The 26024-nt window shown below is 53.9% G+C and overlaps 1 protein-coding gene across 3 annotated transcripts in view; it reads left to right on the top strand.

The window, feature by feature from the left end:
- TRIP4 (thyroid hormone receptor interactor 4) overlaps positions 1-23620 on the top strand; it is a 32317-nt gene extending 8697 nt beyond the window's left edge. For 2 of the 3 annotated variants that reach the window (XM_083849565.1, XM_083849564.1), the window contains exons 9-13: positions 591-778; positions 1949-2073; positions 3261-3352; positions 19502-19604; positions 20963-22283. In XM_083849565.1, the coding sequence (XP_083705691.1) occupies positions 591-778; positions 1949-2073; positions 3261-3352; positions 19502-19604; positions 20963-21108 (654 nt within the window). In that variant the 3' untranslated portion in view covers positions 21109-22283. Of the gene's footprint in view, positions 1-590; positions 779-1948; positions 2074-3260; positions 3353-19501; positions 19605-20962; positions 22284-23385 lie in introns of those variants that run through there. The other variant, XM_083849566.1, reaches the window with a different exon arrangement.
- Positions 23621-26024: the final 2404 nt, after the last annotated feature.

The following is a 26024-nucleotide window of genomic DNA, read 5'->3' as shown; positions in this document are numbered from 1 at the left end:
TGGAGATAGAGTAGGGCACTGGCAAACCTCTGTTCCCAGCCCTTGAGAGGTTTGGTTTATCTGGGTTTTAGTCTCCTGCCTCCTCTTCAGGAGTTTGGAAGAATTCCTAAGGCAGTGTCACTTTGCAGCTCTATTAATGAAGCCTTTTCTGCCAGATTTCCAGTTCTCAGTGGGCATAATCTCTAGCCTCTAATTCCAGTTCAATCATGACATGATGGGTATGTGCTAAGCATTTTGGAAATTGGATGATTACCAGTTTTGGGTGTTGTCAGCAGTGATTATGCTTTTTTGTATCTTCCTATGAATACTTTGAGACACCAGCATGCAGTTTTTTTCTTTAAATCCATCGTTTAGCTGCAATGAATAGAAAGGAAGAGCCACGCAGTGGATTCACTACCTTGCTTTTCCTTCTGCCAAAGTATGGCGTGTAAGTGCGGCATCCTGCTTGTTAGGAAGAAAGAATGATCCCCATGAGAATATTAACGCTGTCCTTAAGGGAAGGGAAACTTCAAATAGTATTTGCACTTGATATATGTACGTTGGTACTAGAGAGGTACTAACCTTTTTCTTGTTTATTTTGAACACTGAAGTGGGTGGACCAAACTGGTTTGCTCCCACACAGGAAAGCCATCCGGTCCATGGACGCTGGAGATGAACTTGGCTCAGAGCGGAACAGGTTGCGGATTCAGGATCGAGAGTTACAGGAGATCTCAGATGATGGCTGGTGCCTCAGCATGCACCAGCCTTGGGCGTCCTTGCTCACAAGAGGAATCAAAAGGTAAAGGGGTAGCACAAACCATGGCTTACTCTGACCAGCTCTTGTTTCACATCTTGCAAGATGTGAAGTTCCTCGGAGGACCTTTGCAGACTCGCTTTGTACAATGGCTGTACAGAGCTGGTTTTTGCCAGCTGTTAATCCACCTAGGCTTACCTAGCACTCGAAACATTCCTTTTCTTGAGAGGAAAACAACTGTGAGGGATGTGTAAAATGGGAAGCTGTGCTTCTTATCCAGCGTACTGGTGGTTGGAGAAAACAGATTCACCAGCTTTTCATGAAAGTAGCTAAGCTGGAAGGTACAAGCTTCTTATAGAGGGTAAATTTAGAGAGAGGCTGAGGTTTCTGCAGTATAGTCAGGGCATACCTTTCTGTGACTTGAAAGGTAAATAAGATGAAAATGTTCTTCTGGTCTTTTTGTCCATCATAAATAAGCTGATAGTGGCACCGGCTTTTGTTATAGACAACAATCAAAAAACAAACACCCCACATCTTGCCATCACCTTTCCCCTCTGGCCTAGGAATCGGATTCCAACGAGAAGCTCCTTCAACCTGGGGCATCTCTGGCATGTTAACTCGCCTTTCCTGCCATTAATGTAGAACAAGGATTCTTCTTTAGTCTTTATTCTCCTTTCCTTCAAAGAATGTTTCATGTTAGAGAGCAAAGCTTTTTCACTTCCCCAGCTAAAGATGCCAAAAATCTTAGCTGCATCGAGGTGGGCTGGGGATGCTGTCAGCTGCTCTGATACAGCCGCAGCATTGATGTCAAGTGCCCATGCTGGGATCCCTGAGAGCCGCCGCTAACGACTGCTTCATACGGATGTGTGGTCCTTTATTAGTCCCTAGACTGCATGCTCACTGTGCGTAACTTTTGGAGCTTGAAGGCAAATTGTATGAGCAGATTGTCCTGCTCGCATCCGACATACTGTTGTATTTGCAGGGGATTGATGTCCCTTCTTGCTGTTACTCTAAAGGAATGAGGACATGCTCTGCTTGTGGCGTTATTTCTTGCCCCTCTCAGCTTTTCTCTGTAGTGCTGACGAGTTGCTTGAGGTTTATATAGTGAGGACAATGCTTAGCAACAGGAATTACATAGCGAAACTATAGGTTGAAAATCTGTCCGTGTGGGATTTCTGTTGAAATATAAGTCCTAAATTCTCCTTTGTTCTCTAGGGTGGAGGGCAGGACCTGGTACACATCTCATAGAGGGCGGTTATGGATTGCAGCTACTGCTAAAAGACCTTCCCCTCAGGAGATCTCTGAACTGGAGACCACCTACAGAATGCTGCTCCGGAAAGGTGAACTTCTCTCCTTGGATCTTTGTATTATTTGGTACATTGAGCCACGTAATGAGCAGTGTCAGAAAGCCCTCTCTGCTGAGCAGTTATTGCTGCTTCACTTTTTAACCTTCTGTTCTTGAAATTCTCTTCATCCTTTCTGCATTTCATCAGCTGAATGGGTACGGAAGCAGACTTTAGCTCGTCCTTAGACTGGTCAGATACTCCAAGCACAAACACTGACAAATTGCACCTGACTTCTGTGGTAACTTATGACAGCAAAGGACTTTATTTTATTCTGGGCTCACGCAATAAGATACTGAGTGTGTGCTTGTGTGTGTGTGAAGTGGCTTGTGCTTCAGTCTGTTCACAGTGATGTTAAAGGGTTTTCATGTGTTCTGACCTTGCGGGAATCAGGATGGAAAAGCTGCAGGTTACCGTGGTGTTATTCTCTCACATGGGTAGGTGAATGCGGGTGGCTGCACTGCACACTTGTTTGTGCAGCGTTCCTGCACATCGCCCAACTTAAAGTCATGCAGCATGATTGTCTGCTCCCTCGTCAGAGCAAGGAGCTTTTCTTGCACTACGTCTTCCTTTCTCAGAAGCGAAACAGAGAAGGTTGTGTATGTCATTCTTTCTCCCAGCCCTCATCCTGTCATGGTGAGGATCCTGAGCTTCATTCTGTTCTTGACCCTTCCTCTTCATTTGCTTCGATGTGCAAGTTTACTTTGTGAAACCTCTTGCTGTGCTTGGAAGTAAATGAGTGCTTTGGTTGTGGGTCTGTGTGGATGTTTGGCTGTTGCTGTCTGTGGGCTGCTGGGGCGGATTGATCCCTTAAGATCCCCCTGAGCTATCAAACTGAGACTGGTAAAATGGAGCATCTAAGCTTGAGAGCAGGACACGCTGATGAAAACCCCCAGCCCTGCACACGCCAGGCTCAGGATGTGTGAGGAGAGCTGTGCACACCCTTTAACTTTATCAGCACGTGTGGCTTATGACAGAGCCCTAGTGCTAGGCTGTCCTGCGCGGTGTGCTCTTTCTCCTCCAAAAATGGAAAAAAGAACTGCGGAGTGTTAAAATTGCTTTGTTTTCTTGTGCTTCAGAAAGTACAAGTGCACGGAGGGAGGGAAGGGCGCCTGGGGATTGGAAGGACCCCAGCTGTGTGTGTAGGGATGTGGAGCCCTTAAAAGATGTTTCTTTTGATGCAGATGTGGAATTTCCAAGCGATTATCCCTCGGGGTGCCTCCTAGGCTGTGTGGACATAACTGATTGTTTATCGCAAGAGCAATTTAATGAGCAGGTAAGTACAGCAAATAGACCTTTACAAGCCTGCATTAGCAGCAAACTTTTAAAGTGGTATGACTTGCTTCTGTGAGATGCTCTAGAGAAGGCGGTGAATAAAAATCTTAAAGCGCGATGAGAGAAGATGCTGCTACCATGCGGTCCCGTGTGGCTAGCCAGCGGCTGTGCAAGGTAATGTGTTTGAGCAGCGCTGGAAGGGCGCGGTGGGCTAATAAAGACTCAGTCTCCGGCCAGCCTCTCTGGCAGCGAGACGGTTGCGTTGGAACTAGTGTCTCACGTGCTGTGACGCTCTTTTCAATAAGGACTTGTAGCTGTTCAATTAAACCAATGCTAGCTTGAGAGACCATGCTGCAGTGGCTCTTGACAGCTGTTGCTTCTCTTGCTGCACAGACAGATGTGCCCCGGAATGCTGTGGCTGTGAGGAACTGTGGAAAACGGGCATGCGTTAATGTATTTCTGGTTTTCATCCTCGTTTGGCAAATTCAGGGAGCTTACATCTCACGTGGATGTGACTTCTTCTAAAGCACCTATTGTTTCTCTTAAATAAACTTCATGGGATCCTGACAGGAAGAATGGCTCAAAGTTTTGCCTAGCCAGACTGGATAACTATACTGATCTTCCCATCTTGGGGAGGACTCTGCACTAGGAAGGGTCAAGTACCTGTCTGGCTGGTTTTGGAGGACAGCGAACCACTCCCTGAGTGCGGCCAGCAGAGACTGCAGGTATTACAGTGATTTGTCGACATCCTGAGCCCCTAGGTGCAGCGAAGGGGGGAAGCTGGAGAATACAGTGGGTCAAGACACCCAAGGGAGTCAAGGGAGGCTTAAGTGCGGCTTCTGCTGAACGAAGCAGGTGATTTGGTGACCAGGGACACAGGTACGGTTGAGGCTTCAGCAACGAGGTCTTCCCGAGATCTTGTCCCTAGCGGCAAGGTTCAAGGAGAACAGCAGCTACCTGTAGTGCAGGGGTGTTGAGTTAGGAATGTCTCAAAATCTCAGCCTGTACAGGTCTGTGGGTGCTGATGTTGCGCATCCAAAATTGCTGAGAGAGTTGGCAGATGTTTTTGAGGCCACTCTTATCTTTGTAAGGTTGTGGAGATCAGAAGAGGACCCCAATACCTGGAGAAAGGTGAATATTACATCCATGTTTAGAAGGGGCAAGAGGGATGATCCCAGGCACTTCAGGCCTGCCAACTTCACTTTGGTCCTTTGAAATTGCTAGAGCTCTTGTAATGGCTCCTGGAAGCCATTTTGGAGAACACGAGAGAGACTGGGAATAGCCAGTGTTGATTTACCTAGGGTAAGTCGTGCTTCATTAATCTGGCTGCCTTCTATGATCAAACGGTTAGAGCAGTGAATGTCTTCTACTCCGTATTTAGCAAGGCTTTCTGTGGGATCCCCTGCAACATGCATGTATCCAAGATGAGCCATTATAGCCTGGGGAGGTGGACTGCCAGGGTTAAAAACTGGCTGGGCCGTTCATCTCCAAGTGTGGTGGTGGCTGGCTTGTAACCTCCCTGGAGGCAAGCTGCAGGTGGTGTTCCTCAGGTTTTTTCCCTCAAACCTCCTGTTTAATGGATTTAGCAGTGGCCTGGAGGGCAAGGTGGAGTTCTGGAACTAGCAGCATCCTGGGCTGCATCAGCAGCAGGATTACGGCCATCAGAAGTGATTAGTCCCTGGTGCTCAGCATCATTTAAACCACACCTGGATTGCTGTGGTTACAAAGCAGGCTGATAAACTGAAGTGAGTCCAGTGGAGGCTTCTGAGGTGGTCAGGGGCTGGAGCACGTGCCCTGAGAGGATGGGCTGAGGAAGAAGACTTTGTAGAGACCTTCCACTGCCTACCAGGAACTTACAGAGGGACAGAGCCAGGCTCTTTTCTGATGTATGTTGCAGGAGGATGAGGGCAGAGGTTGTAAATTGGAAGATGAGGTTTCAGTGTGACTTAAGACAACATATTTCTCTGTGAGAGCAGGCCTTGCCCAGAGAGGTTGTGCAGTCTCCACCCTTGGAGGTTTCCAAGACCTGGCAGGACAAAGCCTTGAGAGACCTCGCTTGAATTCAGTGTTGACCTTGCTTTGATCAGGAGGTCCAGAGGCCTCCTGGAGTCTGAGTGTTCTGTGATGCTGTGACTTGCCTCCATAGCCCAAATCTGGAGTAGCTGCTTTCCTCAGGGCGCATTTTATTAACTTACAAAGCCTGTGCTCAGTACCATGCACAGCAGGGCTGTTCTCGATACTGCATCGTGTCTGTTCATTCCGCTGCCCCTTGTACAGCTCAGGTTTGGTCTGGTGGGAGTCACCAGACACCGACACGTAGGGCTAGGTAGCGAACGAGACTGGCTTTTGAGAAAGAATAAATGGATTATTTGGGCCAGAGAAGGAGAACGCACCAGGCTGGTGGGTGCCTCCTAGCCATGAAGAGTTGGAGAGGCATCAGAGGTTGGGGGCTGTTTCTCGTGAGGTGCTTTTCTGGCCTTCCCATAACCCCTGAGGTTTTGTCAAGCAGAAGTTACGAGAGATGCCTGGAAACTACAGATAAAGAGAGTATTTCTGATGAGGCTGCCTCTCTGTTCATCCAGGGGCAGTTTTCTCAGGAAGGGGGAGAGGTTAGAGTACGAGCAGCAGAGGGAGCATTGGGACTGGATTACAACAATCTGCACGTATTTGGCCTTTGTATGGGAGCAAACCTTGGCAGAGAGAAGAGGAAAGGACACTGGGGTCAGTGTAGGATTTTTCCCCCTGTATCTTGCACTATCAACCACCATTCCTCCTCTTCCTTTGTGTTTGTTCTTTAGGCATCGGTAAAATGGTAGCTACAACTTCTTAAAATCTTGAAATCGAGCTATAGGTAACTAGTCTTTAATCTTCCTACAGAGAAACCTCACAATAAATAATGTTCCCTATAAATTTCTCCCAGTTTGCTGACACAGTGTGGCTGCAGAGGTACTAGGAAAAGAGTAGCGTATTCCAGGAGCGCTGTTATGAGGCCTACGGGCAACAGATTTTCTTCTCTCCTTGGTGCCACAAAGCCATGGCACATGCAGGTTTATATCTCAACAGCTTTTTGCTGCTCCTATATTGCAAAATTTTTATAATTCCTAATTTGTTGTCTTATTTGGGTGCTTTCGTAAATCTTTTTCCCAGGCTCGCTATATGCAGTGTTCCGTTCTCTAGCTTGTAAGATTGAATTCAGAGATGTAAGCATCCTTCTGAAGTTGGTTTTTGAGAAAATGTGTGTGTTTTTGGAGTAGCATGAGCAGCAAGTGCATCTGAAAGAAGCTGAGATTAATTTAATTGCAAGTGCTAGCAAGATGAAAATGTGTGGAGCGCCAACTCAGAAATCCGAGTTGGATTTCACTGGGAGCAGGAAATCCCTGTTGATCACACTGATGATTCAGCTGAGGTTCATCAGCAAGCAGCACCGAAGCCACTTGTCAGCAGCATAATCCAGCAATTTCTTGTGTACGAAGACTCCTCCAAGCTTCTGGGGGAGCAGGAAAGGAGAATGTTGTTGGTTTTTTTCCCCCCACTTACAGCATGCAAAAACATTGCCAATTTTCTCAGGACCCGCAGTATGTTAGCGGGTAAGGGACGTGGTGCCGCAGCAGGGACCTCTCGGAGATGAAGCCACAGCAGAGCTCTTTTCAAGCGCTGTGCTTAGACTCACACCTCTCCTCTTTGCCAACTTTTATGTGAAGCTTCTGCGTTTTCCAGAAGAAACCATTTCACAAGTACAGGGCAAACCACATTTGTGGATTATACCCACCAGCTGAAGATGAAATAGTTTCCTGTCGTGCTCATTGTCTGTTGATGGTGGCCCTGCCTTTTTCTGCAGCCGCGGGAGTTTGTTTTGACTCTTATGACCATTCTTTCCCATAAGCAAAGGAGACTCTTCCTGGGCCGTCCCTCCTGTGACTGTTGTTATTTCTCTGTCCTTTTGATGTTGTCATCCACTCCCTGTTTAGTACCATCTGCAGATTTAATTTCCTTGCTGTTTGCATCCTCTGTCAGGTTGTTAATGAAGATGTTAGTGGCACCCTGCTAGTATTTTTCTATCATTATCATCGTTTAATATTTTTCACACGTGTGCTCAAAAACCAAAATCAAGCAATGGTGCCTCTTTTCACAGAGCGCTGCGCTAACAGAGTCGGACCAAATCCCTGCCCCGAGAGCTTGCCTTATTATTAGGGACTGGTTGTTTATCCGCATTATTACTGGACACACACGTCTGGCCTCGTGTAACCCCTTTGGAGGGGTCTGCCCTGCAGCTCTCCCCTGTGCACAGTGTTTGAAGGCAGATTGACTTTGTTGAAGTGCTTTGCAGATCTGCAGGGCTGTGCGAAAAGTGATGACAGAACAAGATCTCGTATGCAGTAGCTGGCAGGGAGCAGAGGAAGATGTTTTCTGAGGAGAGATGTCCTTGTGATTAAAGTCAGCATCATGTCAGATGACATTGCCCTAATCCCAGTTGTGCTACTTACTGTGTGGACTAGTTAAATCAGTTCCTCTGGGTGTCTTTCCCACGTGTCAAATAAAGCACTGCTTCCCTGTCGGAGATTACATACACCTAATTTTGTAGCTCGAAGCTGTGCTCTGATCTTTGGGTAGAGGCTGCTCTCGGAGCCCAAGTTATTACCGAGTAGGAGAGTCCACCCAGGGTACTCGGGGCAGCTTGCTTTGTGCACAAGGGAGTGGAGCAAAAGCTGCTTTCTGATTCCAGCCCGCTGCTGAGGGCGGGTGGTTAGCTGGTGCCAGGAGATCCTCCGTGTGGCTCTTAAATCTCAGTATTTCCAGTGGAGCTTTAGACATCTCGCACCTCCTTGGAGTGCCTTCTGGACTCATTTCTGAACTCATTTCCTCCTATTAATGGCAGCCACCCAAAAAGCGTTGGTTCAGATCAGAATGATCCCTTTGTTACGCTTTTCGGCGCGAAAGGTGACCTGGAAACTTTTCCCCTGTCAAGATCTGAGCGTTAACGACCGCTTTTCCTTGCTGCGGGCTGACGTCACCGACACCTCGAGCAGAGCAAGGAGCTGCCTTTCTTTTCTTGCATTAGGTGTCGGTGACTTCAGCAGCGGTAACTGGGGAAACACGGGATGGTGCAGGCAGGGCTTGGCGAGAGTCTAAAGCAAGCACAGAACGATTTACGTTTATGCTGCTTTAACGTGCTCTGAAGTCCACGTTCATTTTGCTAATGACTTTGATCAGAGAGGCTGTGATTTTAACTGGAAAAAGAACATTTCCGTTGCTGCTATTTTAGTAGTTGATAGGTGTGTTTGGGCTTATTTTAAATGCAGGCACACACAGATACTGATACCTAGCGGTAGCTATAATCTTGGATTGAAATATCAGGTAATTATGTTTGACGGGTGTAAAGTGTTTATTTTTCATTCCGAGGTGATCGCTTAGTGTCCTAAATCTGCACAAGGGAACATGTCTAAGCTATTTTTGTGCCACGAGATTGCAACTATCATTTAAATAGGCTCCTTCTTACCCCCTCAGGAAATTTACATTTAATCTCTTGTCCTCCTCTTCCCTCCCCAATGAAAATAGCAGCAGAAAAATGAGACTTGGGCGACAAGTGTACAGGGCTCGATTTAATTTTTCCTATAGGAGTGAAGAAGGGAGGTAGAAATTTTCTGTATTTAGAATCCAGAAGGTGCCTTTTTAGATTATCTGCAGATAAAGGAACAATAGCAAGCTAGTAGTGTTTTCCCAAGAAATAGGTTAATGAGAGGGAGAAACGTGAATGCGTACACTGAAGTGTACTTTGGAGAACAGTATAAATATGTAGAGATTTAAGTATGACTTTTTACGAGGACCTTCTCCCTGACGTAAAGGCTTCCTAGCACGGGCTGCAAGTGAGACAAATGTTTTGTCTTGTAGTGGTCTGGCTGTCCGGCACGCGTTGGCAGGAAACACCTTTGCTCGCCCCTGCCAACGGGATGTTTGCCTTCTGGTTCCCGTGGCTTGGTTATCGCAGCTCTGCCAATGCATGATTTTTAGCAGGGTATCAGGGTTTTGAGGACTAGATCAGATTGTTACAGAAGGAGAGATATCTAGGTGGCTGTTAATGATTGCAACCGACAGAAAGGCCTTTGAACTTTACAGGTCCCTGAGTTCTCCTAAGCTGAATTTGTCTCTCACGTGGAGCCTGATGCAAGATCCAGTGGTATTAGGCATTAGCCTGGCTTGCAGGGCCCTACAGGTGACGCGTATCTTTATTCAGTTTCTCACTGTACTTCCTCAAGGCATAAAGCACCTCTGGTTCTTGGTTATAGAAGCAGAGCAGAGTAGGCATGCAGCTGGTTTGGATTATAGATGGTAAGAGACGGGGGAGTTTTTCCGCATGTGAAGTGCTTTGGTTTTCATCAGAGGCTGTTCTAATGCTCCAGCTGCCTTGCATAAGCCAGCAGGTTTACTGAGGCCACTGCTCAGTCTGTTAAGATGAAGGAGAGATTGTCACTTGATGATGATTAATTTAGGAATGCATTAACATGCCAAAGAAATCGAATGATAGAGGCTAGCTTGCCCTCTCCTCTGGTTTCATAGACCCTAGGGAAAAAAACGAAGCCAAGGCTGAAGCATATGACTTAATTAATGATGACTGTGGACTTAGCCTCTGCTACCATTTTTAACAAACTAGTCAGTGATCTGGGATTTTTTTTCTTTCAGATGTGGTCACTGATACTTGCCTTCTTCTTGCTGTTTGGTTTTTATTAATCCTGAAACCAAGGATTAGATAAAATCGACCTCAAGCCTGGCTGCTGCTCAGGTGCCCAGCGCCCTGGCTTTCCAGTCGTAGTTCCGCTGGGCTGAGCCGTGACCATGCTTTAGGTGGTGACCCTAAATGGGTGGGGAGGGCGCAGGCAGCTAAAAAATACAGCTGCTGCCGTAAGCCTGCGAGGGCTCGAGGACTACGCTTGCTTCAGCTTTCATCCGCATGGCATCGATTTCCTAACCCCGAGCAGACCGGCCATTCAGATGCATATCCTGGTTCTGTCACACGTTCGACCGTGAGAAGCGGCGCAGCGTTGGTGTGAGTGAATCGATAGCACAGGCAGCCTGCCGCCGGCGTCGTGCCTCCTCGGGGGGTAGCAGCAAGGGTCACGGTGGGTTGCTGAAATAAAGCAGAGCAGGGATGTGGACGCTTTATCTGCGCAGAGCTGTGTTCACCAAAGTTAGATTTTTTCAAAGTTCAAATAATCTTCCTCACCTGCTGAGCTTGGCTGTGCTGGTCTTCCATAAATCAGCGTTTCAAAGCGAGGGGTAAGGATTTTATGAAGCTGATTGAAAATGCCTGGCTGCATCTAGCAGGGTGCAGGCGCTCTGAGTGGCTTGAGCAGAAGCAGGTGCCCTGGTTTCCCCTCACTCCCCGCCCCCCCTTTTGCCTCTTTCCTCCTTATTGCCGTGGTTTCGTCTGACAGCGTGAGCAGTGGGGCTGCATTGCAGCTGAGGTTAGCCCTGCCTCCACGGTCCCTTGGCACAGGAGGATGAAATGGTTCTTTCAGCTGAGCCTATTACACTACTGAATATTTTTCCAAGTCCACCCAGTTTCCCCCGATGGTCGTCAGGCACTCTATAAATGTCTCGGGCCCTTCTTGTGCTGCTCGTAGGTTTACCACGGGCGGGTGCTCTCTCAGGCTGAGATTTGAGCCGCAAAAGGGTGTTGGTGGCTCTGGGTCCTGTGTCGCGTGCTGGCTCTGGGAGAGCAGAGGGGATGCGACGTGCCCTGCCTTTGCTGGCACCGTTGGGTTCCCCGGGTCTCCCTGAGGACCGGGGCCCTGGCAGACTGCTCAGTGCTTAAAATCGAGCGCACCAGAACGAGCTTAAATATTAAATCTACATTTCAAAGTCCTGTTATTAGTTATTACATTTTAATTGCTTCCCCTGCCCTTTGAATCAAAGTACAGCTTGTGGTGTAGAAGCACAACTCGAGCCGGGCTGGGAGGTGGAGAACACCCACCGGATGGATCAGACCGTCCGGGGGCAGGATCCTGCGGGGATCCCAGCTTGCCATCCCTGCTGCCTGCGCATCTGCTCGCGTACCAGCTAGGCGTGCGAGGGGCAGAACAGGCAACAACTGACAGGCATCGTTGTGGGAAGAAGGGGAAAGGAAGGCAGGCTAGCAAAATTCCTTGTGCATTCTCATGAAGGGAGCCTATGCCAGCACATTATCTGCCAGCAGCAGATGTAAGCTCTCAAAAACAGCAGGGAGGATGTTGACTGCAACAATGCATCAAGGCTGCGGTTTGTAACCTCAATAGTAAGGCAGTTAACTTTTTTTTTTAACAAAGACATTTTGATTGCCAAATCCATAACCATTAGCAGCTGTGGTTTTGAGCTGTTCCTTCCTCACACGTTGCAGTCTAGACCTGACAGGCTTTCAAACAAAAGTTTGGCTGCCGGCTTTTGTTTTTGTTTTTTGCCATCCTGCTTTTTTCTTTTGCCTCTTCTCTTGATTTGGATCAAACGTGGCTGAGCATCCCTTTTCTAACCCAGCCTTCCCTTCTGTCTCTCTGCGGTGGTCTTTGCCCAAGAGCTGTGTGCCGAGCTCCTCAGGTGCCTGTTCTCAAGGCTGCAGTACTGGATGTTTCTGCCTCAGGCTATAAAATCTGGCATTTCTAGAAATTTGGATCTGCTTTGGGATTTCTGTTTAGGAAAACGTTGTGTTTGTCATGGGCCGGAAGCCTATTTGGCCTGGGCTGAGGCAGCGGGAATGGGTCCTTAAAAGATGATGGCTGAACGCTTGCTGAAAGTTGGACGCGTGACGCAAGACCCTGTTGTGAGGGAGATCAAAACTCACAGCAAAGCACTTGGTCTTCTGCGAGCACTTCCCAAAACTGGCCGCCGGGAAGAGGCCGCACGGAGCAGCAGCAAACCCGCGTCCCTTGGCTCAGGTGGTGGTTCCTGCTGCCAGTCGGAGTCGTCTTTGCTGCGCCCTCGAGCGCTTCAGCGTGCAGGCTGGTTTGCGAAGATTGGTTAGATAATCCCCGAAAGTGACCGTCCGTGTAACGAGGCGGTGGAGACGACCGCTGTCAGAACAACAGATGGGGAAAAGCTGCTTCAACGTGCCTGTCCTTGGACAAGCGACAAGGAAGGACGCTGCTGGGGCTGTCTGTCACCGAAGGTTGGACCCGCACACAGCAAGAAACGGGGGAATGTTTTTTGCTTGGTGTTAAATAACTCCTACCTGCTGATTGATCGCAGGGCTGTTGACTGAGCTTCAAGCACTGGATCCATTTTGTCTGCAGCTGTACCTAAGCCGCTCTTTTGCAGCCCGCAGGGCAGCTGTGAGCAGGGCACTGGGTTATTGGTGATGGCGCACAAACTGGAATCGGGGAGTTTGCAGCACTGGCAGCTACGCGGCTAGATAAGTGCCCTCGTTCTCGGTTTTGAGGACTCTGTTTCTCCCGAATCCTACAGGCACAGGGACTAGCGTCCATGCCGCGAGCATTGCCATAAATGCCCCCATTTGGCCGCAGCAGCCCTGTTGCTTGCCAGGAACTACTGAGTTTCTTTTCTCTTTTTGCAAACCACTAAAGAAACATTTTCTAGCTGGATGGTGAGCAATTTCCCTCAGGAGAGGAGGAGAAAATGGCTGTTTAGTAGTTAATTACCTGTTATGTTAGTCTGACAGCTATGAAGCTTATGAGGCATGAAAGAAGAGTGGATCTGCCTTTCCCACAAATCACGAGGAGAACTGGGTGAAGGAAGTTGCACGGAGGCCGGACGCGCTCGCAGACCTCCCCGAGCCTTCCCCCTCGCAGGCACAGCGCTCTGCTGCTCTGCTTCCTGCTCCCCTCGCTCGCGCGCGGCCCAGCGGCTTCTCGTAACTCTTGGAGCGCTCCGGGCAGAGCCCGGTGCGTGTTTCTGCCTGCTGGGGGAGGCTGATTTATTGCTGCGCGCGGGCCTGCTTACAGCAGCCCAGCTCTTTTGGAGGGACACCGTCTCTGCCAAGATTTTTTTTTTCTTTCTTGAATGTGTTTTACGGTGAGGAATAATCAAGCGCTCTTGCCAACACATCGGTTCTGCTCGCTTTTATTCTTTCCAGACAGCCTTGCTTTCCAGTGCTGCCTCTTTTATTTTGAAGCTCTTAGAGAGCAGCGGGGGAAGCGAAGGCCAGGGCTCGAGCTGGTGTCCTGGACCAGCGCTGCCTGGCAGCACCGGCTGCGTTTCCCTCGCAGCGCTCCGCGGAGGCATGCCAGGAAAATGATTCACCCGTTTCCGCCGCTCACCCCGCGGAACGCCTCCGTCGCCTCGGCGCGACCTCCTTTTTGTGCTCCGCTGGGGTCACCCGAGCGGCCCCCCTGCCCCAGCGGCCGTAAGATGGAGCGAGGGCAGCCGGCCCAGCGGGACTACAGGTTCCAGAGTGCAATTCTGCGCCGCCGCGCTCCGGCGAAGCCGGGCCGCCTGCCGGGGCCTGCACGCCATGGGCTGTGCTGCCGCGCTCAGCGAGCGAGGAGAGCAGGCCGCATTGCAGAGCTCTGGGTTTGAGGCGGGGGGGGGGGGGAACGCCGGGGCTGTTTCCACACAGTATTTTTAGCCTTCGATCTCCTGCGCGGCTCCTGTTTGTTTCCTTCGGCTTTTTGTGTCTTAATAAGACCGAAAGAGGAGCTCGAAAGGTCGCCAGCGGAGCTGCCGGGGAATGTTTTTGCTCTGCGCTTTGTGCTGCGCAGAACCTCTGCTCCGTCGCACGCGGCGCCTTTGTTCCTGCGTTGGATTCACCGGAGCAGAGCTCATCTAGTTAGCGACGGCTCTGCTCCCCTGGCACGTTTTCCTTTGGTTGCTTCAGTCCCCTGCCTTCTGTTCGAGGCGCTTGGGTTCGAGCAAATGCAGCTTTAGGGAGAGGGGTGAAGAAATAGAGGGCAGGAGGGTGCGAGCGGGCTGGCCCGAGGGCAGCGCTCTTGCGGGTTCCCAAAGAAACAGCATCCGTGCTGCTTCGCCTGGCAGCCAGCCGCTCGCCCTGGGAGCTCTGGGAGGGACAGGCAGCAAGGGAGAAACGGGAGGAAAGCGGGGATATCGTCTGGGAGGAAAAACGTCCAGTGGGGTCTGGGCAACCCTGCATGGCACCCACATCCAGCTGGGGAAAATTAGGGGGAAAAATAGTTACTTAACAGATTGGTGGGGGAAAAACTGCAGAGAAATACGAATTTTTCTTTGAATGTCAGAGAGGATGGGTTCATTTCTGTGCTGACTCTGAGCTCCTCCTTTGCTCTTTGCTGTGGGCTGTGGAGTGGGGAGGCAAGGCAGGCCTGCTGCTATTTCTGGCCTTGACAAGCTGGTGATGGGAGATGAGGGACGGCGAAAACAAAGTGTAGGGAACATTCATTAGCAATTATCCCTGCCTGCAGCCTGATTGGGGTGGCTGTTGGGGACATCTGATAGCCAATTAATGCATGTTCAAAGCGCTGGCTCCAGAGAGAGGGCGGGCGCTGGCGAATCTGGTAGCTGGCTTTTGGAGGAGCCCAGCACGCAGCTCCCTTTTCCAGCTCGTGCTCAGATGCTCCATTTAACCTCGAGCTCTCTCTGTGTGTTAAGCTGCCTTGAGATCTGTTTTTTGTTGTTGTTGTTGCTTTTTTTTTTTTCCTCCCTGCTAATCTCTTCACAGCTAGGATCTTACAAACCTGTTAGCAGCAAATGGAAGCCTGAGTGGCGTGCTTGCGGAGATGGGAGTTTGCATCTGCTTGTGGCTGGGGTGAGCAAGGAGGGCGGTGGTTGCGCTGACGCAGCCGCATGCGGAGCGTACGTGGGGCTTTCGACCGCGCGGAGACGTGGGCTGGAGCAGCAGCTGGCAAACCGTGCCTGCTGTTTGCAGCCCACGGTGCCCACCGTCCTCCCAACAGCCGTGTTGCAAGCCTGCTACGAGGTGGCAGAAGGGCTGGAAGGAGACTAAATTATTTTTTACGCTGTCGTTACATAGTGCAACCCCTTTCTGTAGAGCTTTCTGGCTTATCCGCAGAACTGGAGGGTGGGTTTTTTCCCTTTTTGAGGGGCAACCTGGCCTCTGGGCTTGTGGAGAGCCTTTTTAGCCACCTTCTCCTAAATGCCGAACTGATTCCCCGGAGAGGCAATGCCAGAGCCCTGGAGTACTGGCACCTGTCTTACTTAACACGTTCAAGATTAATATGACAAGCGCATTGGAAAGGAACATCCCCCATGAAAACTCCTGGTTAGGTTGGATTCTTGGCCTCCTGCAGTGAGGGAGTGCAGTTTGCCCTTTCTCTTCACCTTGGAGTTTTATTTAAAGAAAAAAAAAGCTGTTGCATGCCCTCTTTACCGGGGATATGCTCTGTCTTCTTTCTCTGGCACTCTAGACTTGGCTTTTGGCCTTTTCCTACAAGTCTCACACTTGCTGAAGCGCTGATGGGTAGCAGTTGCTTTCTGTGGGCCATGGTAGTTGGAAGTAGATTTTTTTTTTCCTTTGCCTCCTAAGCTTACTGCGTTGTAGGTTGTAGACTGACTCGGCTGACCTCTTGCAGCCCAAAGCAGAAGCGTTGAGGGGTCAGTTGTTGGTCCAGAAAAGCTGCACACAGTTGATAAAAACAGTAGGATGGAAACCCCATTGCCTCGGGGAAATGGTTTTTGGGAGAGGGAGGAATCAGAGTATTGTTTGAGGAGGAAATTGGATGGGAAGAATTGCATAAAACTGAACAGAAGGAGAACTTTCTCAGCGTGGCCAGGGAGTGTAACCGCCATTAAAAGCCATCCAAAGCGCCAAAGGCACTTTGAGAAACAAGTTTTGTACTCATTAGGCACTTGGGCAGCTGTGGAAAATTTAACAGAGACAAATGTATGTGTTCCACGTCCTGGTGCCAGTGAGATGAGAACATAAGTCAACCAGTAGTCGCCGATAGGAGAGGCATCTTCAGAGCGTGGCAGGTGGGAACTGATTTCCTAGCACTGAGCTAAGCTGCGGGGAGAGCCTGCTGTGCTGCCACAATGTCTGTCGTGGTCCTGTTGCTGGCTGGACAGGATAGCCTGGCGCTGGTATGGTAGGTACGGTGTCTACAGATGGCTTCTTTACGTTGCTCTTCCCTGGGATGGTGACTGCACAGTGCTGCAGGAGGGTGCTGGTGGTGGGACTAAATAGCAAGTGAGAGATCTCAGCTAGGAAATATGAAGTGCTCTAGCGATCTTTGGGAATGAAGTCCATGGAGGTAGTTTCTAAACACATCAAACGCCAGTTACACGTGCACCAGGTAGAGGCTGTGCTCTAGGTCCTAGTGATGCACGTGGCAAAAGAATATTTGGCCATTTCTCTGCTTAGTTTGCAGGCAGACGTTTCAAGAGCAGCAGTGAGCACAGGCTTTGCCAGAAGCCTCCCTAACTTTCTGCAGGACAAATGAGTTGAATCAACGTGCCAGAAGGGACCGGTGAGTCCCTGGGACGTGCCTGTGCATCTGGGAGCAGGGGGAAGAGCGGGGCCTGGCCCTTCGAGAGGCTCAGCCGCCTGTGAAGGTGCAGCCCCCGTTTCTCCACCTGAGTGCATCGCGCTGTAAGCAGATGAAAGGATGACGGCTTTTTCTTGGCCCCAGGAGGCAGGAATATTCCGCCTTTGTTGCTCACCAGAACGGGGCAGGAGACTTCTGGGGTAGGTACAACAGGGAGCCTGAGACCGGAGCCCCTCGCTAAGGCGCTCTTCCCTGCCTCCTGGGGGCGAGATGCCAGAGGAAGGGCCGAGGCTTTTAAAATGCGGGACACGGAGGCTGCGCAGCTTTGGCGCACATACAGAAACGTACCCTGGGAGAGGAGATGAAAGGCTGTGGCATGGAAGCGTAAACCCAAGTCGCAGCTGTGGCATCCGTCTCGGCCTTGGGGTTGGATTGAGCTTTGAGCGTTTGGAACTGAAGGTTTGAGCCTGGTTTTGGATGAAATCTGTCAGCGGAGAAAGCAGCCTGGCTGCTTCTTGGCTGCCAGTGCCTGGATGCCTGTTAGGAGGATATTCCCCACTGGGGGGGCCTGTGAGAGGGGCGAGGGGGACACTCTGCTGTTCAGGTCCACCTGGGAGGGATTCGGGAAGCCACTGCAGGCAGCAAGCCCTCCGTGGCACATCTATGCTGGATGTGCAACCTGGCTGAAGAAGCCGGGGCCGATCCACGTGTCGCGGAGCAGGGACACGCCACCTCTGTCACCAGAGGGTTTGGGAGGGGGCTGAGTCCCCCCCCAGCTTGATGGGGTGAGCTTCAGAGACGCCGCTGGTGTGGGAGCTGCTGGGGAAGTCAGATGCCTGGCTGTGAAGAGCGACCAGTTGCCCGTGTGATACCGAGAGCAATAAAGCTGGGCTAGCATTTCGCACTCACCAGGCGTTGGCCGGGGATATTCACATTGGCGCTTTGTAACCTTCCAAGATCCTCCCTCCCTGCAGATGGGAAATGAAAATCCTTGGCATCGGCTTGGAGCCATGGAAGCAAGTCAAGTAACGTGGCTTAGAGAAAAAAAAAAAGAAAGGAAGAAACCTGTCCAATGCCAGATCAGTGCAGCAGGGCGTCTGCATGCTGCACAGACGAGTGCAGCTCTTTCTCTCCCAGCGCGGGTGTTGCACAGAGCAGTTAAGTGCGTGTACATCTCTCTCGCTCGGCGAACGTGGCCCACGCTGTTGTAAAATGAGGGGGCTGGAAACACTTTCCAGTTGATCCACTCCTAGTGTCAGGCTTCTGTAAATCTCCCCTAACTGCCGGCAGCGCTGCCAAACCCTGCTACAGCGCAGGAAAAGTGGGTTGCTCCCTGCTCTGCTCTCCATGCCCAGCTGTTCCAGGGCAAATCCAAACTCATCTTGGCAGATCTGTGAGAGAGGGAGAGCTTTTCAAACACTCAGCCTAGAAGTCATTTGTTAGTAACAAATGGGGGATTTGCCAGGACACACTGCTCCATCTGGTTTGGCATCCTCTCCCGTACACCAGCCTCAGCGGATCTGCTGGAGGAAGGCAGGGGAGAAAAAGGCAGCTTTCCCCTGGAAGGGAAACAGCTTCCCCTGACTGTTTCTACAGGGTTTCCTGGGCTGGAGCTCCTTCGTTGCCCTCACCCGCAGGGGCAGATAGCACGCCTGTCAGCACAAGGTCTGCGACTAATGGAGGGTCTGAAGGGATGGTTGGTATTTGCATTTTTTTGTCACAGTTTGCATTTCCCTTCTAACACCAGCGAGGTTGAGCTGCATCCAGACAGGACTTCCATGCACTTCTCTCACCAAGTGTTGTTTTTTTTCCCCTTTCCCTGTGGTTAACGAGAGAAGTGCTCACTTTACACTCTTCCTGTGAAATTCCCTGATGTTTTCACCACAGTGAAATCTCTCAGGAGACCTTGGTGCGAGCTCCTGTCCCGAGGTGCCTGGCCCAGAGGAGCCAGCCTCGTTGCGAGCTGCGTAAGGGCGCCGGGGCCGAGCTGTTGCTGTACCATAAAGCCCCGTTTCCTACCCACTGCTCTTGGTTGCTCTCCCGTTAGATGCAGACGATTCTCGAGGGTTGTGTCGCACAGCAGGACGGTGCACACTCTCCAAATCAGTGTGGTTGGACCAAGCACGGATCTGCTTCGCGGGGAGTGGATGGGGATGTAGCTGGAGCTGGGAGGGCTGCTTCAGCAGAAGAGGTTGCTGCTGTTCTGGTGGTCATCGCCTCGTTGGGTTGGCTGGCCAGGCTCTTTTGGCTGAAGTGCCGGTGTGCTGTTTGCAGTCAGCTGGGGTTTAGCCACATCTGGGAGTGCATCAGGCTGAGAATCACTTGTGCTTGTTAGAGCCAGCACAAAGTAGGCGGTGAGCCGGCGAGCTCGGGAGGGCAGAGCCTTTTAGCGACAGCCCACGCTTTAGGTCAGTGTAAGCCAAGCGTGAAACCACACCTTTAGGCAGCGAAACGCAAGTCTGTGCTGAGCAGGGCGAGGGAGTGTGCAGGGATCTGCTCTGTGGGCGGCTCCAAACAGAGGGCGAACCCCAGCAGAGGCAAAATGAGAAGGGGCAAACCTGCAATCGTACCGCTTTCATTAAAAGTTCTTGAACTGGCTCAGTCAGAGCTGGTACAGCCTATATATAGCTGATCTCTTAAATAATGGTTTGTCTGGAAGCGCTTCCTTTTGTGCTGCTCCCGACTGTTGAGCTCTTTTCACACCCGCTGCAGTTTGTCTGACTCTGTTTTGTGTGTGTGTCTGTGTTTTGCAGTATCCGGATTTGAGCCAGGAGTCTGGGTCTCCATTTGTCTTTATCTGCACTAATCCCCAGGAGATGGTTGTGAAGTTTCCCATCAAAGGAAAACCCAAAATCTGTAAGTAGTAAAGTTTCCACAGATGCCCCCCTTGGCCTTTCTTGCCTGCTCTCATCACCACCTCTGCTTGCCTTTGCCATATGAGTTCACAACCTCTGCCCCGCGCTCTTTGATCTGTAGGTGTTTGTTTAATGATTCAAATACATCTGTAATATTTTTGTCTTCAGTTCCCCTTTCCCCAGATGTTGTTTCCTCCTAAATACATGCCTCTTCCTGCCTCTGCAAGCACTCGGGAGTCAAAGAGTGCTCACGTGCTCTGAGGAAACGCATGTCTGCAGCTGATCTGCATCTGGCACGAGCTCTCAGAGCCTGGGTCAGGATGCGAGGCAGAAGCCTCCCTTTATCCTCACAAGAGGAGGGGGGCGTGACGGTGCCGAGGCCGACCCGTGCTGGCTGCCTGCCCTCCTTTCAGAACCGCCTGTGAGGAGGTGAGGGCCGGGCTGAGGCAGCGAGGGCTGCGGGTCCAGATGGATGCACGGCCCCGGCCCAGCCGCGGGCTGGCGGGATGGGATGTCCTGGCAGAGCTCGCAGGGAAGCGCTACAGCATCTGTCCGCGCTCTGCTTGCCAGTGTTGTTAGTCCCTTTTACGAGCCACCAGCCCTCCGCAGGCTGCCAGTTACTCCTGCCCGCTGCTGTAAAAAGAATGGAGGACGGATGCAGCAGCTGGGGAGTCTGCAGTCAGCTCCATCCTTATTAGCAGCTTCCCCACCACACAGCCTGGGGAAGGCACCGTACATGCTTTCAGGGGATGTGAAAAATTAATTTGACAGGCTAAAAGCAGCATAAGCAGAAATAGTCTTGGCTGTTTGTTTAGCAGAGCTGATGGCTGGGTTTTCTTTCTCATTTGCAGCGTGGTTCTCAGGGAGTAGTTATCTAGTGGCGCAGGAGCGGCAGGGCTTCTCAGGACTGGTTAATAAGGCCTTTTGAAGCACGGTGTGGGTTTTTGTCTTGTTTTTGAGGTGTTTTTTTTCCTCCTTCTCCACTCACAGGAGCGCTGTTCTCCCATGGCTTCGATCTCTCCCTGGGCGTTCGGCGTATACCTTCCCTGCAGTGGTACCGAGCAGGTGGAAGGGCAAAACAATTTGGTTTATTCCCTGGCTTTTGTAGCAACATCTGGGAGGTGCATTCAGCCGATGGCAACAAACAATGCTCGGTGATCTGCAGCTGCAGAGCTCATGTGAGGGCTTGGATCTTGCTAGCGGCACTGTCCTCCCCCGGGGACAGGTCTTTTCCAGCACGCCGGTGAGCCGTCAGGGCTGTGCTGAGTTATTTGGGATGTAAATGTGTGTGCTGCGGTACAACAGCCTCATCGCTGGAACAGCTGCTGTGTCCTTCATTTTATTTTATTTTTTTTTCAGCTTCTCTCCGCTCTCATTCAGGCTCTGGCCACCATGCCCCTTCCCCTTCACATCTGCCTCCGTGGAGCTGCGGTCGGGGGAGCTGCCCGCCGGCTGCGGTGGCTGAAGGGGAAGCGGCTGCATCATGCCAGCGCAGGGCTGGCTGACTCCTGCACGTCTGCCTCTCCGGGTACGGGCGCTGCCTGCCCCCCCATCTGTCACATCGTCTCCTTTGTGTTGTGACAGTTTCCTGCTTGGAGCAGGATCAGCCTAACAGCCTGGAAGGAAGCCGGCTGCGCTCGCGGCTGCCCGCGTGGCCCGCTCCCGCTGCTGGCCTCGCCTCCCCTGCCCTCCTCCCGACAGGACCTGTCACGAGAGCGCGGGAGCTGCGGCGCAGAGGTCGTGGAGCTGCACGTCCCCCTCCGGGGGAGACGCAGTCGTTCAGGTCGTGCAGACAGTATTTGTGACGGATGGGGGAAGGAGCGGGGGAGCCTTTGACCCTTCGTTGTGGTGGCACACCGTTTTACGAGGAGGTGGCTTCGCATGCGATCCGGTCAAAAGCGTGCCTCTCCGAGCTGGGAGCGCAGGCACCGGCTCGCGTCCCCACCTGAGCTCGCTGGCTGCCCCGGTCTCCTTGAAGCCTGGCTCAACCGTGACAAAATGCCAGTTTGTCTTGTTGGGAAGCCAAGCCGGAGCGGCTTTCCTTGCCAGATAACAGCATGGACCTCACCGCAATGACATCTGAATGCCTCTCCGTTGCAAATTAGTCGTTTCTAGCAGCCTGGGGAAGGAAGAAAGAAACAGAGCTCGATTTGCTGCCAGGGTTATTGTTTGCATGGAAGGGATGGGCACAGTGTTTGTGTCACATTTGTGACCATGGCTTTCCCCAAACATGTCCCTGCTTAGTCTCAGCGTGTGAGGACAAAGCTCATCCGTGGCTCTCGTGGGAGATTTCCTTGAATCTGGGCAAAGCTCCCCCTGGAGCAGCGCTCCCAAACCTCCCTTGAACAGCCGATGGCTGGAAGAGCATGGTAGTGGGGCTGGGAGAGGGGACACATCACGGTACTGACTGTGAGATGAGAGTCCTTAAATCACTGAGCGTAAAGAGAAGGGGACCCTGGGGCCGTTGCCTTATTTTTAGCCTTTTCTTAAAGGTTACCCACGTGACGTTTTATCTTTGCCAGCTGATAGAGCAGAGGAGCCTACTGATCACTTCTGGGACCCGGGAGGAGCAGGCAGGCATGCTAAGTACGAAGCTAACAGCTCTGGACGTGACAGAGCTTTGGCAGTGGGAGACCAGAGCACGGAGCGAGCACGAACTCGCCACCTTTCTCCTGCCAAAACCCCACAGTTTGGTGACTCGGAGGTCTGACGCGCTGCATCCGGACGCTCTGGCTCGGCCCCGCTGGGTGCCTGGTCTTTTGCTGTTTATTTCTGATGGCAGCAGCAGCACGGAGGAGTTTTGCAGACACCCTGCTGTGTCCTGGGAGCTGCAGATTGGGAGGCAGCGGCAGCACCTGGTTCCTGCAACCAATTTCAACCCCAGCCATAGCCTCGTGTAGGCATCTGCGGGGCGATGGCGCAGTGAATTGCAAGTGCTCGCTCATGTGGGTTTTTGTGCACGTTTATGGCTTCTGTATTCAGAGAGGAGCAAGGCTGACCCATGACTCAAGCTGAAGGAAGGAGGCAGTTTCAGGGAGGCTGGGGGGTTGTCCTAATGGGATATCATGAGCAAAGCGGCTTTGTCATCTGCCTCTCCTGGAAAAAAGCGCTGTCAGGCTCTTCTGTGAGCTAAAACGAGAAGTTTTCTCAGCGTGATGAGAAGGCGACGCTCTCTGACTGGATGAGAGCTGTTGTCTCTGGCCAAGTTTCTGCTTCTCCTGGCACACTGGCATTTACCAGCAGTTTTAGGAGCCGTGCCCAAAGGTTTGGAGCCCGGGCCATCTCATCCCCAGGAGCTCCCTTGGCCGTGCTGTAGCTGGGCTGGAGACCATCCTTGCTTTGGAGAATTTGGGGTCTGGGCAGGGAGAGGGGGACGGGGCTGCTCCCCTGCAGTAGCGCGCCACCCTCCCCGCCTGCTGGCTGTGCCGCGTCCCTGCCACGGCGCTTGTCCCCGCTCTCTGCGGGCTTCCTTCGAACGTGTTGACACGCATCCTGGGGGCGAGCAAAGAGATCGCTTTCCTCCTGGATGTTAATTTGCTCTCCTCCTTGCTGGAGCCCCCCCGGCGCCTGTGTGCTGCGCGCTGCCCCGGCTCCCGTGTCGTGCCTGCGGAGGAAAGCCATGGCGGCTGGAAACGCCTGGCTCCTCAAGCACGATAATTGAATGTGACAGCAACACACTAACTAGGAGACCTCGCTGCCTCCAGCTGATTTGCAATGCAAATAGCATTTAAAAATAAAGAGTGATGAGGGTTGTTTTTTTTTCTCCCCCCCCCTCTTTACAGGGAAGCTGGATTCAAAGATCCATCAGGGAGCAAAGAAGGGGTTAATGAAGCAGAAAGCGGTGGTGTGAGCTGCCACGTTCCCACGCGGGCACTGCCACCGGGACCGCCACCCGCGGGTGCTGCCGTGGCCCTCGACTCTGGAAGCAGGTGCTCGCGGGAAGAAGGATCCGACGTCGCCGTTGGGTATCGCTCTGTCTGTTGTACTTGAAAAGCATTAAAAGGAGAAGTGTTTTCACCAAGCTCTTTCCCTGCCCAGGGCCCAGCGCCACGGAAAGGGGTGGGTGGGAGATGGAGCCGATGCGATGACACATTTGAGTGCTGGCGTCTGTCCCCGATGGGGACGCAGCAGTCCCACGACTGGTCCCAGGGAGCACGTGGGCAGCGGCCAGCATAGCCTCCAGCCACCGTCCCAGCCCGTCGGAGCTGTCTCTGTCCCGGCTGTGGCGGCGTCCCGCTCCCCGGGCAGCTCGGCGAAGAGGCAGCTTGTGCCTTTTAGCTGGACTGGGACATGTGGTGGCACCGGCCCTGCAGGACAGCGTGCCATGACTGCTCCTAGGTGCTCGGCGGGGCTTGCAGTGCACGATGGCTTCTGCTGGGCCAAGAAAGCATGTGGGGCTCATGGGCTGGCTCCAGCCAGCTGGGATGCCTGCGCCCTCCAGCCCCACAGCACATCTAGGGGATCGGGGGTGAGAGGTGGGCTCTGGTCTGTGCCTGCTCGGAGGCTTGGTGCGTGAGGCTGCCAGCAGGAGCGCGCCCTTGCAGCTCCTGGTGCCTTTGGGACGTGCCTGGCCGTGCATCTCTCTCCCGGTTTGTATCGAAGCCGCAGCCTCCCTGCAAAAGCTGCTCCTGCTGCAGCTGCGTGTGCAAGTTAAAAACCCTCTGTGCCTTGCGAACAAGATTAATTTCCCCCTTTCTTTAATCCTTCATATTCAGCATCTCCCCGCATTGACGTGCCCGTGCTCATTACGCGCTGGTGCTCTCTGGGCTGTGAGCCCCACGTGCCGCCTTGCTCCAGGCTCTGCCTCACCGTGCCCCCGCTGTTCCCGAGTCCCTGGAGGCCCCCTGGCTCCAGGGGGTCCGCAGCCACCTCCTCCTCCCCGGGGGCGCTCCCGGACCCCCCCCCCGCAACCTGCCCCGAGCGAGGTGCCCGGTGCCGGGAGGCGGCCTCTGGCCCTTCTTCTGCCACCTGTGGGGGGCTGGAGCTGGGGAACGCGCCCCAGGCGCCCGCCTGCTGCCCTGCCCTGGGTCCCCGCGGGTGCCGTCGGGGCTCTCCTCGCCTGGGGGCTGTGCCGGGCTGCCCGGCTTCGGAGCGAGCGGGACCCGCGGCTGCTGCGGGCAGCCAGGGCCTCCCAGGGAGAACTTCTGCCTCGCACCTGCCCTGCGTCTCCCCCTCAGCTTGCCCCGCTACCCCGGCTCCGGTCCCCGCGCCCCGAGTCCCTCCGCGGAGCCTCCTCCTCCCCCCGGCCCCCAGCGCCCCGCGCCTGGCCCCGGGCAGCGATGCCCCAGCCCCGGCCCTCCCCGGGCCCCTCTCCGTGCCCCCCGCTCCTCGCCGCGCTCACTCCCGCTCCGCGTTTTGCGGCCGGCCGCCGCGCGGGGGGGGAGGCGGCGCGCTCCGGCTCCGCGCTCCGGGCTCCGGGCTGCACCGCCGAGCCGAGCGGGGCCGAGCGGGCCGAGCGGAGCCGAACGCGGCCGAGCGGAGCCGAGCGGGGCCGAGCGGAGCCGATCCGCGGCCCGCGCCCCGCCCCCGCCCCGCCCCGCCAGGCGGACACCGGCGCGCCTGCCCGAGCGGCGCGGCGCGGCGGGCCCAGCGCGGCGGCATGGCGGGCCCGGCGGCCCGGCCCTAGCTGCCCCGCAGCGGAGCCCCGCGGCCCCATGGAGGAGACCTAGGGCCGCCCGGGACGCGAGCGGAGCCGGGTGAGTGCCGGCCCGGACCGGCCGTGCCCCGGCGCCCCCGACTACCGGGGGGGGGGGGGTGGGGGGGGCGGAGAACGGCGTCGGCTCCGGCGGAGCGGGGGGGGGCGGATTTGGGCCCCCCCGCGGGGATCGTCACGGGGCGAGCCCGTTCCGACCCCCTGCAGCCGTTGGGGCCGGGACCCCCCCTCCCCTCCCTCCCCTCCCCTCCCCCTCCGCCGGTGACCGTTGGGCCGCCCCTCCCCCCAGCGGCCGTTGGGGCCGGGTCTCCCCGCTGCCCCCCCCCCCCCCCCCGGCACCGTTGGGGCCGGGACCCCCCCCCCGGTCCCTCCTCCCGCGGGCCGTGGTCCCGGCTCCCCTCACGCCCCCCCCCCTCTTCCCGTGGCCGTTGCCCCACCCCCCCAGCCCTCGGTGTCGGGGGGGCCTCGCGTTGTGCGCGGAGCCCCCGGGTCCCGAGAGGGGGGGGGGTGCAGGGGCCCCTCGCCCCCCTGCCCGGCACGGAGCCCCCCGTGTCCGCGGGGCCCCGGCTGCCGTGGGGACCGCGGCTCGTCCCCGCCGTGCCCCGGCTCCTCGCCGGGGTGCCCGGAGCCCCCCGGGGGGCGGCTTTTGGGGGGGGGCCGCTCCCCTCGCGCCCGTGAGACCGCAGCGCCGCGGGGACCGCGCGTGTCCCCCCCCCCCCCCCCGGCAGCAGGCGAACCCTCCTGGCAGGCGTTTCCCGTTGTAAGCCG

Source organism: Anser anser (assembly GCF_964211835.1).
Source record: "Anser anser genome assembly, chromosome: 10".
NCBI lineage: Eukaryota > Metazoa > Chordata > Aves > Anseriformes > Anatidae > Anser > Anser anser.
This window is presented reverse-complemented; position numbering and strand designations above follow the sequence as displayed.